General features: G+C 34.1%; 1 protein-coding gene across 1 annotated transcript in view; it reads right to left on the reverse strand.

The window, feature by feature from the left end:
* LOC149551124 (MADS-box transcription factor 27-like) overlaps positions 1 to 17,475 on the reverse strand; it is a 91,357-nt gene extending 73,882 nt beyond the window's left edge. Inside the window, exon 1 of the mRNA XM_089789635.1 lies at positions 17,161 to 17,475. Within this exon, the coding sequence (XP_089645761.1) occupies positions 17,161 to 17,342 (182 nt within the window). The 5' untranslated portion in view covers positions 17,343 to 17,475. The remainder of the gene's footprint in view (positions 1 to 17,160) is intronic.
* Between the last annotated feature and the right edge of the window lie 4,396 nt (positions 17,476 to 21,871).

A 21,871-nucleotide genomic window follows, 5' to 3' on the forward strand; every position in this document is an offset into this window, starting at 1 on the left:
TTTGATTGGAGTATGTAAGAACTAAAGAGTAGATTGTAGATATTTTTACCAAGCCTCTTCCCAAAGAGAATTTTGAGTATGTGAGAGGTACGTTAGTGGTTACACCCCTTCATACATCAGAGTAGATGATGCAAGAGTACATCAGTCTAGTGTAACATAGTGCTATTATTTGTCTAGACTAAATGTTGATGCTTCCTATATGGGGGAGTATCTAGGGTGGACAAAGTCATCTAGGACTCTTTTTAGATGTTATTTTGAATAGTGTCTTTTGACACTTGAGAAAGTTAGAGGCAGTTGTTTCTGAGATTGATGATAGTTGAAACCTTTGACATTGATGTCAATTAGGGAGAGATTACAACATGAAAAATAGTTTGAGAAAAATAGTGCATGGAAAAATAGTTTTTTATGAAACACATTGAGGTATATCAATGAAGGAGATTGATTGATGAAGAGGATTTGAAAAGAAACCTATTAACAATCTTTTACGATTGGTATTTTTGGAACTAGATGTTTTTCATCTATATTGCCATCAATGCCAAAGGGGGACATTGTTGGAGCCATGAATTTTGATGATACTTCTATGGGAGAGTATTGTAGAAACATGATTAGATCATTATCATGATGATATGTTACATTCATGATTATGTTTGGCATTAATTTCAACATAGCATTTTTCTATGGCATCTAACAAAAGAACAACGGTAAAGATCAAGTTGGTACAAACAACTAGTTGAGAACTTTTACTAAGTGAAATTAAAGAGCTCGATTATACTAAGTTTTTGATATATGCAGCTTACCTTAGAAGCATAAGATATTAAGTTTGGAAGAAGCTATGCAAGCTTTAGTGAAGACTATTCTAAGATAGAGTTTATAGAGCCATGTTCTGGTAAAATTGTCATATCTCTTAGCAAATTTGTTATTCTAAGAAGTAAAAGTTAAAGATATGAAGAAGACATTTTAGATGTTGGAATTACAAAAGGAAAAGAGTAAACTTCCTCATAGATTAAACTTGGACCCATAAAACTTTCACCATACATTCATCACATGCATTCAATAGGTAAGCTCAAATAACATGTAAAGCATATGCATATAAATCATATAACCATGAAAACATTCATGCACATAACACCAAATATGATTACCCAAAAACCCTCCAAGTGAGAAGGTAAAACTAGGGTGGGGATAACACCCACAAATCTTCACTATTGTAGTAATAAAGTGTATCCAATTAAAGATACAATGTTTTGACCATAAAACATGATCTACCCTATGAAAGGTCTTCCTTGCTAAAGGCTTACAAAGACTGTTAGGTCTCACCTTGTTAGAGGATTTCAACACCTTGTTAGAAGTGTGCCTTGTTAAAGGACTTCAACTTACAACTAAGAAAGCACTATGTTAAAGGATTTCATATAGCCTATTAGGACTACTCTATTAAGATATTTAATTGAAATCACCTATTAAAATGTCTCAACATAGATCCTGCATTGGCACTTTCTTGCCTAATAATAGATCACCTCTACACAATATCTTATTGATCCTTCATGATCAAATGTCTCTTTGTTGTATCCATTGCTTTATCCTCTATTCTTCTCTGACTGATTCTATAATTCACTCTTTCTTCATAACCTCTAAGTCACCTTGAATGCTCTATATGCAAACTATCTTGTTCACTCCTTCAATTCCTTCAACGTTCACTCTCCTCTATCATAAAGAGTTTAGGGTTTTCTCCTCCTTAAGAATAATTAGGTGGATTAGGGTTAGGTATGAATCTACGGTTGAGATTCATCCATTTTGCTATGTAAACCTTCCCTTTTCTGATTGGTTGCATGTAATTGCATAGGGAATCCAAATATAGATTAATCCTTATCTCCATAATACAAAATACAATCTTAAGTTAGCTCAAAAATGGTTTACATTATTTTTTGTGTCATTACAAACAAATATGTCAAAATTATGTCACTCATAATTTGAAGTCTTTGTTGCTCAACATGCACTATTATTTATACTATGACTCAACACTTGGATTACTCGGCATCCACTGTTTACTCAACTTGTGAATCACTTAGTATTCACTATTTACTTGGCTCCTGAATCACTCGGCATCCATTGTTTACTTGGCTCCTGAATCAATCGGCATGGTCTATCTTCTCGACACTTGAGTGACTTGGCACATGAAAGACTTAGCACTCATTGCAACTTAGCATGGTCTAATATTTACATGTTGTGCTTGGCATGTATTACTAGCTCAGCATGAACTAATTAAATGGCTTAAGTGTGTTGATACTCACTTGTCAAAACCAATTTCAGAAAAACAATCTTCCCCTTTGACATGAGTGTCAAAAACACTTGAATATACAATATTATCCTTAATCTCTCAAGTAGAATATATCCATGACTCGGCTTATATACAAGACTTCAAATTTTCAAATTTGTACACTAACTTCTATACCTCAAAATTTTATAACTCTCCTTAAGTTCATGTGTCTATTTTGTATCCAAAATCGGTGCTCCTTTTTGAGTAAATGTGTCTCTACTAATAAACTTTGACTTTAATGAGTTCTTATACAATTACTCTTTCATCTGATATGCTCTCTCTTAGCTGATATCTATATTTGTTTGCTACTTTCTCCCTAGATATGTATATTTATCCCTTTGTTCTTATTCTCCTCTATTGATATGCTCCCCCTTTCTTATTTCTCCCCCTTTCTTATGTCTTCCCCTTTTTATGTCTCCCCCTTTTTATGTCTCCTCATTTTTGACACTTATGTCAAATGGGTTATATACTTATGTTTGTCCAAAAAGGATTTATGGGCATTCATTATTATCCTTAGAGTTGCATCCCAATTATCACATGCAATATTCAATGACTTTATTTGGATTGAAAGCTTGACATCAAGGTGTACTAGACCATCTAAAGTATATAGATTGGGGTCTTTCTTCAATATTCTTTCAGCATAGCCTAGCTCCTTGTGCATTATCTCCATATGTGGAGTGAGGGTAGCCTAAATGCTTGTCATTTTGGCTCTAATGTTAGCCTCATCTACTATTAAGATAGCTAACTAACTCTATGTCTAAAGAAATTTTCTAAAATGTTTTGCACTTTGAGCTAGATTTGTAGGTAGGTTTGCACCTAATGCAGAAATTTTTCTCTCCAAACCCACAATGTGACTTCTAGTCCCTTGGATGAAGAGTGTAGGATTGCATAGTGTTAGTGTAAATAATTAATTATTATTACACTTTACTTAAATTTACTTAGGATAATGCAATTTTATATTAGTTTTCATGTAGACACTTAGGAATATGCATAGTCATATGAGTTGTCTTGTTGACAACACAAGAGTTAGTGACTTATTTGAGCACATGGTGTCTACAACATCTCTTTATGAGATAAACCTATGTAAACTTATCCTCTCATCATTGCACAGTCTCTTATGCTCAATGGAGGATAATCCACTCTTCTTGTACATGTGCTTAATTGTGATATTTATCTCTTTGCTGACTCCTAGTCATTCTAGATGCCTTTATGTATAAACACTTCTAGTGTGTATTCATCTAATATCCATTCTTGTTATTGTTATTATGATCACCCATTATTGATCCATATAGTGCTAGTGCTTAAGCTTCTTGATCTTGGTGTCATTTTTCCCTAAGAAAATTTTTTATACATAGTTTTGTACAATGAGAATATATTCTCAAGTACCTTCTTCACATCTTTAACCTTGGTTGCCAATGTAACTTGTTGTAGTGCTATCTCACTAGATATTTTCTCATTTACTTTGCCTTGAAACTTCTTTTCAAACCATTCCAATAGTTTTGCATTTGTATCAAGGTATTCATTACTAACCTTCTCCACTATATCTATCAATTTTTCTATTAGTGGCTTGGTCTTGTCAAGAGTTGGCAAGCTAAATGCATCTAAAAAGACATATTTTATATCTTGAAGTGCTTGCTTTTGCCTATGTTCTCTCGTAAGCATTTCTTGATGCTTTTTCCTTTCTAAGGCTTACTGTAAAATGCCTATTTGGTCCAATGTCATAGTATCATAGTTATATTTTGGAATAAAAATGTCCTCATCAAGGCTTATGTCTCGATAATGTATTACCTTGTCAACCTTTGATGAACATGGGCTTAGTACTTCAATCTGTAATGGAGTAACATCTGTGCTTGGCCTCTAAAGAGTTTGTGTAGGAGGAGTGCTAGATGTTGGTAAGGCTACCAGTGCTTGGATGGCCACTTGATCCTTCACCTTTGTTTCTATCTCTTTAGGCTTGCCCTACTCTATCACTATGACTTGGCTGGCACCTTGTGCTTGTACTATAGGTACAGATGAATCTATCTATCCTATTCCCTTTTGTTGTCCTATAGTCATGTCTTTCTATTCTACTTCCTTTTCAACTGTATCAACTTTAGTAGATGTATCTATTTTTATTTGGATTAAAGGTTGTACAAGAGTAACTAAAGGGATGATGGAAGGTGGTTCTTGTGGATTCACCTTTTCCCTTGTGACATCAGTTACTACCTTTTGCAGTTCTTCTACACTGACCAAAATAGGATTGCCACATAATTTGGCTTGCAAGGTAGATTGATCCAATATCTTCTTTAAGTCTTCTGCAATAAGAGGATTGATGTTCTAAACTAATGTATTAGAGACATCTTTAGCAATCATATTTTCAGTGGTTTTGGTTGTGTCATGAGAAGGACTAACACTTGGTACTTGTGTGTCCTACACACTCTGTTCTTCTTGCTCCTCCTCAACTGATGCCTTGTCATCATCTTGCTTTTCTCTGTCTCCTCCAATTGTATTATCTTTTTCATCATCTTCTTTATCATCATCTTCCTTGTCATTATCTTTATCATCATTTTTACCCTTTAAAGGGTCAGCTTCTCCTTGCTTAATAGTGGTTAACCCATAAATGAGTTTCCATATTTATTTTGAATTCTTAACAACATCTTCAATATTATTTGGAAATGTGAAGGCTCTATATTTAGGTGTGAATCTAACTACATATTTCTTGAAAGCCTTAGCAATTTTTCCCTTTGTCAACTCTAGCATTACTTGTGCTAATGTTATTTCCTTGATTTGTCTTTCCATATTTAGACAATGATATCATTTTTGCTTTAAAATGTCATATAGGCTTTTAGGTATTGAGTTGGAAAATTCTAATGGAGTGTTCTTAAATTTTGACATCATGGCATATAATGCCTTTTCCACTTGGTTTTTCTCTTCTTTTTACAATTTATCAAAATCAATATGATTAAAACCAAATAAATCAGCATTACTCTTGACATTTTCACATAAGTTCTCAAGATCAAAGAGAGAATTGTGACTTACAACCTTGAATTGACTATTATCATCTAATTCTATCTTCTCTTCATTAGAATCTAGTTGAGCCACATACTTCCTTCTTTGTCTTTTCTATTGCTATCCATCTTGCTCTGTTTGCTTTGACTTTTCCTTGGCCTTTTGGGTAGTTGCTCATGTGGTAGCCTGTCTAGTAGGTATAGTAGACTTTGGCTAACTAGGTTTTACAATTATCTTTTACTTTGCCACTAGTTGTGCCTTTTCCTTCCTCTTCTTTGACTTAGTAGTAGTAGGTGCTTCCTTGGCTTCTTCTCCCTTGACACCTATAGTCTCTTCCTCTTCTTTATCTTCTCGAGCATGCCTTGAGTTAAAGCTAGACGTTCTTGAGCTTGTGCTTGTTCTTCCTCTTCATCATCTTCTTCATCTTCATCTTCCTCCTTGGTAGCACCCCAAAGTTTTTCTTTCAATTTCTTTACCGACTTATCCTTCTTCTTGATTATAGAGGCAGTTTTTAGTTACATGGAAATCTTTGATTTCACCATCTCATAATTTCCAAAAACTTTAGTAGTCTTATCTAGTTCCTTTGCAAGTAGGGTTGTTATGGCTATTGAGGCTTTATTTACATTTACCTCATAACCTAAGGGTCTTAACCATCTTACCTTTGGTGTGGTAGCTTGCACAAATGTGTAGTCAGCATCAACATGAAAACATACATCATTATAATGTTTCTCAACTAAGGAAACTGGAATCTTAAGTCTTTGCTTCATTGACTTCTCAAAATCTTCAAAGTAGTAGGTCATTATGGTTTCAAATTTTTCTCCTAGCTGCTCAATGTATTCACCTATCTATACTACAATTGATCTATTAGTCTTCCATCCTATTGTTTCAAATGAGGGGAATGTGTTATGTAGATAAAAGAATATGCAAACTAGCATAGAACCAAACTTTCATTGTGCACTCTTGGTTTTCCTTATTGCTCCAAGATTCTCCATAAGTTGTTGTAGCTGAAGTTCTACTAGATCATATGTATGATCTTTCTTAACAATCTTATAACCAACATCCATAGCTATGCAAGGTACACTATTCAATCTACTGGATTGATAGAATTTTTGTGAGATTACCTTTACTACAAAGTTTAGTAATGGATTAGTTATGGTATCTATAGTCATACCTCTTTTATTCTAGATTGCTCCAGTATTCTTCTCAATTACCTCCTTGGAATCACTCCTAAGTTTATTTGGCCAATCTAGGGTTGGATGGCCAATAAGCCTATGAATTATTCTTTTAGTTATTTTGATTGGTCCTCCTTCTAGCCATAAGGAACCATCATGAATTTGGCTCACCACAATTCATATCCACTCAATTTTTAATACATTCAGAAAATCTAGGGCTCGTGTTAAACCCTTTTTCTCAACAATTTTGTATTCTTCCTTCAAAACACCATTTTCACACAATCTATTATACACACTTCTTATTTCCATGTCACCAATGCTTCCTATCCTACAATTGTAGCATTTCCTCACATCTTGCACCATTATCACATTTGGTGGGATCATGGACAAATCACTTGAAGGGTCTTGTTTATAGGCAATGTCAGGAATGACTTTAAATATAGGTTTCTTTACTTCATTGCTAACTAGTTGAATATTTAAAACTTCTTTTCCTTCAATATTTTTCAAACTTGATGCCATTATGACAACCTAGGGTTTATGAAAATTTAAACTACGTAGCTCGATTTCTGATAAATACCTTGGAAATATGACAAATGGGTGATGAATCTTTGCACAAATCATTTGTAATTTCTTCTAACAAATTTTGGGTCACTTCTAGCTCTTCTCACTCTTTCTCAATTTTGAAATGATGAAAAATGAGCTTAAATTGATCATATACCCTTTGAAAACCTTGCATTTAATGCTGAGTACTTACACAACTATAAGCTCATCAATAACCTATTTTAGGTTCATTTAGCATCCATTGACATTTCCATCACTCAGCAGCTACTACAAGCTCGACATCAACTAACTAGCCTGACAAGTCAGCATCAACTAACATTCCACTTGGCACATATAGGAAACTTTTCATACTCGACAACAACATAAAAACTTTAAAGATTTGTCTTGAATTTATAATAACATGTCGCATCTTTATTCATGTTAATGTATTCTTTTCAGTACTATCTCCTTTTGGAACTAATGTATGCTTTAACTTTTAAGTATTAGTCCCACATACCTTTTGTTTGCCTAGTTTGATGTGGTGTGATCACCTGACCCATTAGGTGGAGTGAGCCCTTCTCCATTTGATGTGCTGCAAACATCTTTCTTTTTCCATGTCTTGTTCATCTCACCTGTGATGTGTTCAACATCTCCCTTGCCTTTACCTTTATCAATTTCACAACTTGGTGCCTTTGACCTAGTTGGACAATATTTACTTATGTGACTAGTCTTCAAATAGCTAAAACATGTAATTTGACTTAGCCATCTTTTGTAATTGCCACTGAACGGTGTCCTAATACAATTTTTAGGAATATGTCCATATTCTTGGAAATAATGTTAGTTGCATCTTAAATTATAATCTCAACTGTAAGAGTTCCCATTGTTCCTTACCTTTGTTGGCTTGTTTGATGACCACATAGATTTGGATCTACATTCAAAAGATTTATGTCCATACTTCTAACAATTATGGTAATATCCTTCAAATCTTTGTGTATGCATGGTCCTGGTTCTACATTCATGTGCCTGGTGACCTTGCTTATTGCACTTATGACAATGAGTCATATTCTTAGGCTTGGCATTCTAACTTGTAGTTTTTCTCCTGCACATATTAGCAGTATGTCCTTTCTTACCACAATTATGACAAGTAGGTTTCAAGTTCTTACCTTTGATGTTGTTTTTTTCTGCCACTTTGGATGATTTTCCTTCTTTAGTTCTTGTGTAGCCCAGTCCTAATGTATCATTGTTGGATCTAGGGGATCTCAGTAGTTCCTCAAAGTATTTGATGGCTTCATTTGGCTTGTTAAAATTTTTAGCAAAATCCTTTTCTCTTTTTAGATCACTTTGCAGTTGTTCATTCTACAATTTTAATGTAGTTATCTCAATATCATTGGCAGTCAATTCATAGTTGGCATTCATCTTTTGACTTAGGGTATCTAATCGCATGTTGGAAATATTTGTTAGCTCTGTTGACTTCTCTTACAATCTGTTGGCCAAAATTCTTTTTTCTTCTTCAATCATGGCCTTGTCTTCCATAGCTTTCTTCTTTTGTTTAGTCACCTCACATAGCAGTATAGCTTGTGATTCTTGTTCTATCTTGAGATTTATGATTTCCTCAGCTTGGACTCTATTCTTTTCCATTAGATCTGCAACTATTACATCAAATTCATTGGAGTCACCATCTACAAATAGCTCAGTAGTGTCTATCTTTGTATAGTGTGTCATTTTTTGCAATAGCAATCTCCTTCCTTCTCTTCAATGATTTCTTTAGTTCCTCTCTTGCTTCATTCAGTTGATGTAGTATGAGATGTATTTCAATCTCCTGATTTTCAATAGTCTTTTCCAACTTGTAGACTTTCATTTCAAGATCTTTCCTCAAAATTGAAAAGCTTCCCTTTTTGAGAAAAAAAACTCTAATACCAATTGTTTGAATTACAAGGGAAAAGAGTAAACTTTTGAGGGTGGCGAGATGAACTAGTAGTTTAAACTTGGACCCATAAAACTTTCACCATACATTCATCACATGCATTCAATAGGTAAGCTAAAATAACATGTAAAGAATGTGCCTCTAAATTATATAACCATGAAACATTCACACACATAACACTAGATATGATTACCCAAAAACCCTCCAAGTGAGAAGGTAGAACTAGGGTGCAGATGACACCCACAAATCTTCACTACTATAATAATAAAGTGTATACAATGAAGGTTACAATGTTTTGACTATGAAACATGATCTACCCTATGAAAGGTCCACCCTGTTAAAGGCTTACAAAGATTGTTAGGTCTCACCTTGTTAGAGGATTTCAATACCCTATTAAAAGGGTGACTTGTTAGAGGACTTTAACTTACAACTAAGTAAGTACCCTATTAAAGCATTTCATATAGCTTGTTACAACTACTCTGTTAAGAGATTTAACTGAAATCACCTCTTAAAATGTCTCAGCACAGATCCTACAATTAGCACTTACTTGCCTAATGACATATCACCTCTACACGATATCTTATTGATCCTTCATGATCAAATGTCTCAATGCTATATCCTTTTCTTTATCCTCTATTTTTCTCTGACTGATTCTACCATTTACTCTTTCTTCATAACTTCTAAGTCACCTTGAATGCTATCAATGCAAACTATCTTGTTTGCTCCTTTAATTCCTTCCACATTCACTCTCCTCTATCATAAAGAGTTTAGGGCTTCATCCTCTTTAAAAGGCTTAAGCGGATTAGGGTTAGACATGAGTCTATGGCTAAGATTCATCCATTTTGCTGCTTAAACCTTCTCTTTTTTTGATTTGTTGCATGTAATTGCATAGGAAATCCAAATATAGATTCGTCCTTATCTCCATAATATCAAAATATAATCTTAAGTCAACTAAAAAATCATTTACATAGTTGTTGGTGCCATTACAAACAAATATGTTAAAATGGTTTCACTCGGCATATGAAGTCTCTGATTCTTGGCATGCACTATTATTTATGTTGTGACTTGACACGTGCATTACTCGGCATTCACTATTTACTTGGCTCCTAAATCACTCAGCATCCACTATTTACTTGGATCCTAAATCACTTGGTATCCACTATTTACTTGGCTCCTAAATCACTCAATATGGTATATCTACTCAACACTTGAGTGACTTAGCACATTAGTGACTCTGCACTCATTGCAACTTGGCATGATCTAATATTTACATATTTTACTTGGCATGTATTACTAGTTTGGCATGGACTAAGTAAATGGCTTAAGTGTGTTGACACTCACTTGTCAAAACCAATCTAAGATCAATAGTGGAGATGACGTAGCTAAACTCACTCATCATAATGTCACATATACAAAAAGTTATTCAAGTTACAAGGTAGAAGATTAATGTTATCACTAAGTGTAATGTGTTCTTAATGAGGTCCTATAATAATTAATTGAGAAGGTGTAATAGCCAACTCAGGGGATTGTTTTATGGATTCGGTATAAAGGAAGAAAATTTTCCTTTATCATGTATGAGATGTATAAATTATTGCAAGAAGGATGAAGAGTAGAATGAAAAGATAAGAAGAGTAGAGTGAAGGTGAAGAAAACTTCATTATCAAGGTTTTATTGTGAGATTTGAAGTTTGATACTTGGATCCAAGATTTGTGACCTGGCCTACAAGGTCTAATAGTGATTGGTCCAATTAAAAAGATAGAGAAAAGAAGTTAAAGAATAGTACAGACAATTATTATGCAAGGAATAGTTGAAAGATCAATTGGACAGTGAGTTCGGTGATCTTTCCCTAGAAGTTGTTTAGACAATGGGTCCTTCTATCTTCCGCAACTCCTTTCAGGGTTGGCATAACTCCTAACAGAGTTAGAATCTCCTAACAGGGACTCATATGTATTAAATGTTGTAATAGACTCCTAATAGGGTCCATCCTCTAACAAGAAATATTTATATTAGTACATCATCTTGTGGGCATCATTCCCACTAGGGTTTTCCCTCTGATCAAAGGTTTCCCTAGTTAACATATCTGATGTAATTGTGTATGTGTAGCTTTATATGGTTGATGTTTACTTTGATCCTCCCCCCCTCTCAGTTATATTGGTGGACTATTGTTTCTAACAATATGATACATGCACTCTCAGTGGTGGGGTACTCTCAGTGAATCTATTCTTCCACAACAGATCCAAACATATAAAGATACATGGTCCGTACATCAGAGTCTATATGGTAGACATAAGTGTCATCACATTGGAATACATTAGCACTAAAGAGCAGTCTACTAAAATATTCACTAAACCTCTTGCAATGTTGAAAGTGGAATACTTTGGAGGAAAACTTGGTACGATAAAACTATAATTGCAACTCTTGAGATAATCTCTCAAATATATATATATATATATATATATATATATATATATATATATATATCATTGTTGTTTAAAGAGTTACTATTGTGCACATGTGGATTTTCATGAAAGGTGATGATCTTTCATTTTATGAGATGTTAGGTCTCTATTGTAAGGTAACAACCTTAACAATAGATTGACCTATTATCATAGATTTTAGTAAAATTTTATCCCCAAATGTGTTAGTTAATGTGATAGCAAAAGTATCATGAATGACTTTTAAGTTTTGTCTCGGAATGAGTCGAGATGTATGATAATGAAAGTATCAAAGTTGACTTCATTATCGTTATCCCAGATTGTGTTAGATACTTTGATACTTCTTGAGTTGGTGTATAAATCCTTGAGTCATAATCATGTTCAAAATTGTATTTGTCTTGGAATGAGCTGGATATCATGCTTTGTTACCTTGTTAATGAGCATGTTGATCATGTCAACATCATTATTGGATTGATTAGTTCCTCTCACACTAAAAGGGAGTGTTGAAATTTAGTCTCAGTTGGACCTAATCACTAACCATCAATATAAATTACATTGACATACATATACACACACACATGCACATGCACATACACATAGCGCGCGCACACACACATATATGAATATACATACATACATGTATATATATAGACATATATCTACAAATATATACACACATGCATTAATATAATTACCGTTGTGTTCGATCAGAGATCTTCATAATGTGCATTGCCCAGATAGTGTTGTTATTTTCTGTGGTTAACCTTATCAACTAACAGTCGATACAAAGCAATGTAATGCTATCATTTGCCATCACCACATGACTCTGAGCACTCAAGGGTGATCGGGCTTGCCTCACGGTAGTGCAAATAATGATATTGTTAACTTGTGTTTTCCCTGAGATTATCGGGCGCTTAGTACGGATTAAAGTTATTGTGGACAGTCATATCCACGTAGGGACATGATCCTACATGGTGCATGGCATGCCATGTCTCTACATTAGGATGTCTATTGATTTCATTCTTATATCCATCGATTGCTAGGGAGAAAGTATCAAAACAAATATATTATTGTCCTTAGCAATCTGCTAGTTGCAATAGATTCATTGTTCTATACATTGTGCGATTTCTAGCACTGCATTCAGTCTTTGAAACATTAATTATATATATTTTGAGTTGTAACTGTTATCATCCACATATTACATTGTTATCATTGTGAAGATCAACAACAATAACCTGCTACAGAAATAATAATCGATCACAGTCTTGAGGAAGATAGTCTTTCCCATATATAGACATACTAGATTACTTATCAAGAATATAAACAGATTATTCTACCATAAGATCTCTAATTCCTTAACAATTATAGCTGCCTCACGTGTAGAAATATAGATACCATATTTCTCGCATCTATAATCCTTTATAACGTTAATTTCCACCTCAACACGGTCAGAAAGATATAGACTTCAAAAAGTATCTCTGATCATATTCTTGAAATGCCAACGTAAAATTAATATCATCAACCCTCTGTACTTAATAATTAAAAGTTTCATTGCGAATTCAATACTCATAGATCCAATTTGTGTGGTCAAGTTTGACTTTTATGTCTCCTCAATAGTATCCATTGTTATTTTCCTCGACCTCAATAGATGGAGTGTGAATGAGCCTTATATGGTTTAGGATATTGATCGATCAACTCGATACTGACATAGTCAATTTTGAAATTTACTACTAATCCTCTATTATGGTTTACAATGTAGTTATAAACTCTTTTGTTTCATTTCTATAATATTGTATTTTATCATCGATGCAGCTATCCTTCCTATAAATTGCACCATTGACTAAATTTCAAAAAAAATAGAAATATAATGAAAATTTTTGAAAATTTTGGCATTTGATCTTTATGATCTATATATTTTGTGATCAAAATCAATAAATTTTTTGAAAAAATTTCACTGCATTTTCATGAATCTGAAAAAGAATCATGTTTGACTTCTTTTTTTGTCTTTAGTACATTTTCTTCAACCATTATTGATCGGGATCCTTTGATTATCCATTCCTTTTTTTTTCTCACAAATATATCCCTTTTCTTACTAAGACCCAATCAACCTTTATATGCTTCCCTATTTTTAAGTTGTAACCTTAGTCTTGATGTGGGTTCAGTTGATAATTTTGATTCATTACAAAGTAAATTTAGTTTAGTGCAACTAACATAGATTGATAATAAGTGATTGAAATTATATTGATCACTTAGATATTGATAGATATTATCTATATTAATATGAAGTAATCATAATTATGTAGACATATTGCATTTTATTATACTAATTACTATTAATCATATTTTGATTAGTTATTAGCATTATATTGATCCATAGTGCTATTATCAATTATGAATTGATAGAATTACTAATATAGAGATTTAGAAATACTCAAGTCATATTCTAAGTATATAAGGATATTATTATATAGATAATATGTTAAATATTATTACTAATATCATATCGATTAATTTTATGGATTATTATAATGACAAATTGGTCATAATGGTTATTATTACATTAAAATGCAATGCTTAGGAATATATTTGTATTTTGTCCACTAATTAGGATTCATGACACTATTAAAGATACTAATGACTCTAAAGATTGGCACGAGGTATCTACAAAATTGGATAATTGAGTAGTAGGGTTGATAATATTGAAACCCATAGAATTTCCTTGGATGTGAATTGGGCGAAATGAATGAAATGACTCAAAATTTGCATGGAGAGTATGGTTAAGATGAAAGAGGTACTTAATATAACACATGGTTATTAGGGTCATGAAAGTGGATGGAAGAGTGAAAAGAGGAAGAAAAGGAATGTCAAAATAGACATGAAGGAGGAGAAATCCAAAGGAAAAAATATCCAAGCCTCTTCCACTTGCGAAAAGAAAATAGAGAAAAAATTAAAGGATGGGGTTACATGCCTCGAGTCCTCTTTCATTTTCAATCTCTATTGTTAATGGTTAATAGGAAACCATAAATTATTGTTAATACTTTTTCCTTGTGAAATAATATTTGTTTGATTGTTTTAAGTTTTTATGAACACTTTTTGATTAATGAGAGCTTGATCTCCAATTTTTTTTTAAAATTTCCTAATGGTTTTGTTAAAACTTTTTTAAAGGAATGAGAGCTTGATCACCAAATTATTATTTTTATGATGGTTTTGGATTGATTTGTAATGGGTTAAGGACTAGATATCCAATAAAAGATTAATAAAATCACATGTGATATGAAGTGTTTGAGTGTGTAAATTGATTTAATGAAATGACTTAGTTGATAAATATACTTAGGAAAGAATGAGATTAAAGATAAATTAAAGATTATAATATGTATTTATAACTATATAATTAATGATAGAGTAAATACATTGTTTGATGAGTATCTAAAATAAAGGTTACCCTTAACCATCACATATTTAGTAATTCATAAAAGAATTTGATTATATGGAGTACACCTAATGATGAAGTGTTAAGTCCAATAATTATGCAAGTTTTTATTTGTGAAAGAATTTAATACATAAGAAATCTTAATTAAACTATCTATCTATCTAGATAGATAGATAGATACACACACATAAGTGAACACATCATTTTTAATACATAAATACACATAAAAACTCTAAATTAGTTAAATTTTAACTTTTTCATAGACAAAGCTACATACATATGAAAGAGCATAACATCTCCCATAAATTTAAAAGTTCCTAGGAACTTTTAATTAGTTAAAAGTTAACTTTCTAATATATGAGTGAAATTATTTCCCTTAAAGTACACAGAAGGGCTCTAAGCCAAAATTTGGCTTTCTCCCATACACACAACAATCAAGTATACACAAGGGCTTTCTCATAGTCAAAAACTTAATGGAAAAAATGGACAAGGCTTTTTGGGAGGAAAAAGGAAAGAGAAAGGCTACAATTTCTATAATGTAAGTGGTTGATGAGGAGGAGTTCAATGTCAAGTTCATAGAGGGAGATATTAATGACCCCGATGTCAACCCTCCTCGTGGTGTTTTACAAACTTCAAAAGTAGTCTCCCTTTACTCGCTCGGAATGGATAAATGGATTTTCTATTCCCTCAAAATGTTGAATTTAAAATGCATAGCTCTTGAAGGGAAAATAGAGACAGTGTAAAGAGAATGAGAAAGTGTAGAAGGAGAAGAAGGTAGAACGTATGGGTAATCTGAAGATAATCTGTAATTGAAGAAATAAAGAGAAATTTTGGAAAAATGGAAACTATGATTAGAGATGTGTTGTCTATATGCTAGTGTCTACTTGAAACCATCGTAGAGTGCATCAATAGGGTGTTGGGTATCTTGGATTAGGATAAGGAGGTGAGTTTGATGCTCAATCTGGAGGAAGTTGAGAAAGAAGAGGAGGATTGCTTGTCTTGGAAAATGTACCCAATTCAACACCAAGAAGAAATGGAAGAAAGGGACCCAAATTGACAAAAAGCATATCAAAGAGGTCACAAGGAAGATCAAAAACATTCAACAAGAGATGAAAGAGAAGGTGGAAGAATTAGTCTAGCTTCTTCCATTTTTGTGTTGTCTCTTTTTTGTTTTTCCTACAGTTAGATTGTTAGTGTTTTAGTTCATGTTGTTTTTTGTGTTTGGTTTTGCTAGGTTCTATCAGTTGTGACTATAGGTGTGATTTTTGTTGATTAGACACTATTTCATTTTGAAACTTTAATTTTAAAATCTTTATGTAAAACTCTTAGAATTTTGGGTCCCCTCTAAAAAAACATGTTTTATCCTTAATAAAAAACTTTGTTAATTTTTAGATTTCTGGCACACAGATATAGGAACACAACATCATGGCATTTAAATGTTGGGCTAATATACAGTGTTTTTTTTTAATGGAGGTTATCCACAAACAAGTTTTAGGTACTCGATATGGCCCCAGGCGTGCCTAAAACCTCTTCGGCCAAGAGCCAAGGACTAAGGAGCATCCACGCTGCCAAATTTGCCTAGGGCATGATCCCAGCCTCATCCCTTATATATAGTTTTAGTTGAACTAGCATATAATTTTGTGAATGTAATTTTGCAATTATTTGCATAACACACTGATCTCTGATTACAGAGCTTTTCTCCCAATTTGATTGCTTTCTTCATGGAAATGGTGTTTCTTTCAAAGAAAATTTACTGGATTTGGAACAAAATTGGCCCAACAATTCTAAAATTATTCGAAAAACTCCACTAAACTTATGGAAAAAAAAATCTTACTGAGTTTCCTAAACGATTTACATTTCTAGTTTCTATTATATCAATCCCAAAGACCCAAAAAACATGTTATGTGCCCACCAACGTGGATGTTCTAAGAAAAGAGATATTTTCAATTTTATTGCTTTGTTCATACTGATATCTGAATAGTGTGATAGTTGTCCTCACCATTACTGGTCTCTGCATATGAGATGGAAAAGAAACCTTTTCTTCCGGTTCTATTGTTTGGTTCATACACACAAGATTCCTTTCAAAGCAAATTTTCAGGCCAAAGGGACTGAACTTAAAACAAAATTGGTTCATTTTTTTACACATATCTATAATCTATGTGAATGGTCATGAAAACTTTACAGTTTGTTTGTGTAAAGATTTTAGCTTTCTATACTGATGATGAATCATGTATAAAAATTTCACAAAACTTCTCAAATCATTCTCCAACATGAAAGTTATCATATAAAAACACACCAGCCATGTAATCAGATAAGTTTCAAACAAATATTTTTGGAAAATGATAGAGAATTCTAACCTGGTGTTTGAATATTCATGCAATTTCCCAGTGCTGGAGAATATGATGAGCCCAACTTGTGCATCACAAAGAATAGCCAATTCCTTTGCTTTCTTCATCAACCCACTTCGCCGTTTAGAGAAAGTAACCTGCCTGCTGCTGGAATCATTCATCCTTCTTATAATAACTTTTCCTCTCACCATTGACAGATCTCTGAGCTTCAAATCCTCTCTTGAAATCTCTCAAACAATAGGCCCGAATGATGAATTGCGCCTTGTTTTTCTTAACTAGTATTGTGGGGGTAATAAATTAATGAAGATGCAAGAATATGGGCAATGTAGTCGACAAACATTATGATTAGGGTTTTTCAATCTTCGGTGAAAAAGCCACGCGTTGGATTTCTGTTGGGTAATCGATAAAGAATCCTTGTGTCAGGCTGGAATTACAAGGAGAATAAGTTTGCTCTCATTTTTCAACGAAAAGTTGTGTATTTTCCTTCCATATGTTGACAGATGTCCTCGACCACTCTTATATTTTAAATAAAAGTTATGCATCTTTGCCATTCTTGTATTTCCCTTAATATTAATTTAGATTGCGGGTCTTTATCTGACTCACTGTAACCAATACAAATTCCTTTTCTAAATTTCTAGATTTCTCTCATGCATAGCACTTCAACACCTGTCTGGTTTGGGAAAATATTAATTAAATTAAGGAAAGAGACGTCCCACCTTTGAAAAGAAATATAATCAGGAAAAGCTTGCCCATGGAGCTGAAAGAAATAGTTGGGCACAAGTGGCAGAAAATAGGAACATGTGCAGAGAGGAAAATTGAATTAAGTAAAGAGAGAGATCTAATAGAGCTCTAGATATTGTAATAAAAGGGTTGGTTCAGAAAATGATAGCTCATAATAATAATAATAAAAGATTAGATAGCAAAGCTACTTTAGTGGATAGGGCTATTGATAAACCGAGTAGAATATAACAAATTGTAAAAGAAAAACGAATCCGTTAAGACAAAATAGATACTATTAAAAATATGGAAGAGAAGAACAGAAGGTGGAAAAGGTCACGGAGTGATAACTATTGAAACATTGGGACGAATCATAAAAGTAGAAAAAGAAGATTGAAGTTATTGTTAATATGTGTGGACCAAAAAGATATAGAATATATGGGTGATCAATTTTGTTACTTATATTAATCTTTTTAGTTCAACATTAAATAAGTGAAATAATTTGGATTGTTGGAATTCATTTGGAGTATAGAAAAGGGATACTAAGTAGTAGCTATTTTTACATCAAGTTAAATTGTGACATTGTTATTAGGATTCACATGTGTAATTTCTTGAATCAAACTTATTGACTCAAATTTCATAAGTTGTGGTTCACACGAACCAATCTCTTATGAGAATGAATGGAACACTTAGCAATTATTGTATCTAGGTGATAATTCAAATAAGTAAAGCATTGGAACTTTCTAGGAGCTTGCCTATCCTAGTACTACTCTAACTCGAGTGTGATTTAACTACGAAGTTTCTTCCATGGTTAAACCTACTACACGTGCAACCCCATTTTTAACTATGGAGAGAACTTTGTTGTTAAGTGTGCTCTGACTAGAGTAGTACTAAGATGGGTGACCTCCCCAAAAATTTTGATGCTTCACCTTCATGAGCATCACCTAGATGCAATGAGTACTAAGTGTTCCATTCATTCCCATAAGAGATTGATTCTTGCAAATCACCACTTATGAAACATGGATCAATGAATTTGACTCAAAAAACTGCACAGTTGAGTCTTGGAAGAAATATCACAAGAGAGATTAGTTTATAATAATTTGGGAGAGGTCATTTTGAGAGGAATTTGATGAAATAATAAACACTAAATAGGCTCTTTATGTTGGAAAAAAAGGAATGTTTGAAAAGAAAAAAATTTGACAAGAGGTGGAAGAAACACATAATATTGAAGAGGTTATGTTAAAATTGTTGGGAGTTGTACTTATTGTTATTTTATTTTATTGAAGTCAATCAAGAAATGACACAAACACAACAAAATGTAATGTTCCCAAGTCGATGTGTTACCTAGAGATTGCCTAGACAATGGAGCTGTACGATTTTATGCAGAGAAACAAGTACAAGAAAGAAAATGGGGTGCGAAGACAGAGCACAGATGGCCGTACGGTGGGAGTCTAGGGCCTGCCAATTTAAATTTGTATAGTGGAACTCAAAGGGAGTCTGCACGGGTAAGAAAATGCTCGTACATCAAATGTGAAGGCCGTACGAAAGATGAAGTTGAAATATGTACATGGCTTGAGTCCATACGGTTGAAGTGGGAGGCAAATGGGGAGTAGTACGATGGTATAGTGCAGTCGTACGATGAGAGAAGGTGCTAGGAATTTTGGGCCGTACGGTTAGGAAGTGAGTATGGAAGGTTGATCACAATGTGCACGAACACACAAATACTTAAAGTATTTAATTCAATGGTAAACACAAGAACACCAAATAATACCTGTACAAGCATGTAGAGATATTTACCAATTGAGAATTTGCAAATAATGAGAGCACTCCAACTACCGAATACAAACCAGATGAACACCAATGGAATAGGGTGAGGGTTGATTCCCACCAAAATCGAGCAAGCCAAATAGAGAAGGTCTTTCACTTCCAAAATGGTGAACAATGCCGAACTCCAACAGGAATTCGTAGAACAGAGAAATGAAATCCAAAAACATACCTTTCGACTACTACGAGCCGTGCTTAAATACCCATTGGGAAAAGCTTTTCGATGGTGTACAAAGATTAGCCGACGGTGACACAAACTAATATGACAAAAATTAAATTTTGGGTCCAAGTTAAATTAAAACAATCGGCCCATTACACAAAATAATTAATTACATTTATTTTTCGTCGGGGACATCATACTCCTCCCACCTTGAAATTTGCTTGTCCTCAAGAAAATGTAGTGTCGGATGTTGTAGGATGTGTTCGCCCTCCCATGTTGCATCATCTACTGGTAGATGTCGCCAACGTACCAAAGATTCTCTCACAGTTTGATTACGCAAGACCTTTTTGCACACTTTGAGAATCTCAACAGGTTCCAGAATGAGTTTTCCCTCCTCATTGAGTGGTGGAAGATCTATAGTGACGATGATGTTTTGCCTAATAGCCTTCTTCAAATAGGAAACATGGAAGACATTATGAATGTGGCTACCTTCGGGAAGCTCTGGTTCATATGCTACCTCACCAATGTGTCGGATCACGCAGTAGGGACATAAAATTGGGACTTTAGTTTCTCCTTCCCTGTTCCCTTAAATGATGACTATCGATAAGGTTGTAATCAAAGATAGGCCAGATCCCCCACTTTGAAACTCCTCTCTAAGCGATGCCTGTCGGCGTATACCTTATATCATTTTTGTGCTTGTTGCAAGTTTTCTTTCAAGCTCCTCAAAATGTCCTATCCTTCCTGAAGCCAATCCTTGGCCCTTGGAGTGCGGCTGTTGCCTAGCACTGTATCGATGAAGGAGAGTGGTTCATTCCTATCTAGAGCCTTGAACAACATCATCCCGATTGACATGTGATAAGTGGTATTGTAGCAGTACTCTCAAGGTGGATCCATTTCACCCATGCACGTTGTTGTGCCGAGACGTAGTTCTGTAGATAACCTTCAACCCATTTGTTCACAATTTTAGTTTGGCCATTTGTCTATGGGTGGTAACTTATGCTTGGTGATAGTTTAGTTCCTGCCATCCAAAATAATTCTATCTAGAAGATACTGATGAAGCGTCCATCCCAGTCACTGAAGATGTTTCAACGTAATCCTTGTAGGTGAAAGACTTCTCTGAAAAATAGATCAGTGACCGTTACAGCCCGAAGGTCCGAGGGGATGGCAAAGAAGTGAGCATACTTTGTTAATTTGTCAACTAACACGAAGATGCAATCCCTTCTGTTCACCCAGGGAAGACCTATTATGAAATCCATTCATATACTTTCCCACTTATGTTTTGGAATCAGCAAAGGTTGTAGCAGTCCAGTAGGAAGAGTATGTTTAGATTTGTTCTATTGACAAATAGTACATTCTTTGACATGTTGCAACACATCCCCTTTCAATCCCTTCCATGAGAACCTTTCCTGCATACTCCTGTAAGTCTTTAGGAAGCCAGGATGACCAGCCAGGGGGGAGTTGTGCATATGCTTTAGGATCTTCTGCTTAATCTTGGATTCTAGCACTATGTAGATCTGATCCTTATAATAGATGATATCATTCACCACCTTATAACAATCATCATGGATGTGACCATCCATTATCTCATAGGCAAAATTATTTTTAGAATATTCCACCCGTAGTTGTGCCCTCTAGTCAGTTGAGATCTGCTCTAGTGAGCAGATGGCGGGTTTTAAGGACAGAGCATCTGCAACAACATTGTTTTTTCCCTTTACATATTCAATGTCAAAATCAAAAGATTGAACCTTGCTTACCCATTTTTGTTGCCGTTCGTTCAAGCCCCTCTGCTCCAGGAAATATCTCATGCTGTTGTGATCTATACGGACAACAAACTTGGCACCAACTAGGTACTACCGGAACTTGGTCAGTGTGTGAACAATGGCCAACATTTCTTTATCATAAATGGAATACAGGTGCTTAGCTAGTGTAAGCTTCCTACTCTCATAGGCGATGGGGTGTCTGTCTTGTATCAAAAATGCTCCAATACCTTCCCTTGATTCATCACATTCCAAAATGAAT

Source organism: Cupressus sempervirens, chromosome 6 (assembly GCF_028749045.1).
Source record: "Cupressus sempervirens isolate cs-2001-9-10 chromosome 6, ASM2874904v1, whole genome shotgun sequence".
In the NCBI taxonomy this organism is placed as follows: domain Eukaryota; kingdom Viridiplantae; phylum Streptophyta; class Pinopsida; order Cupressales; family Cupressaceae; genus Cupressus; species Cupressus sempervirens.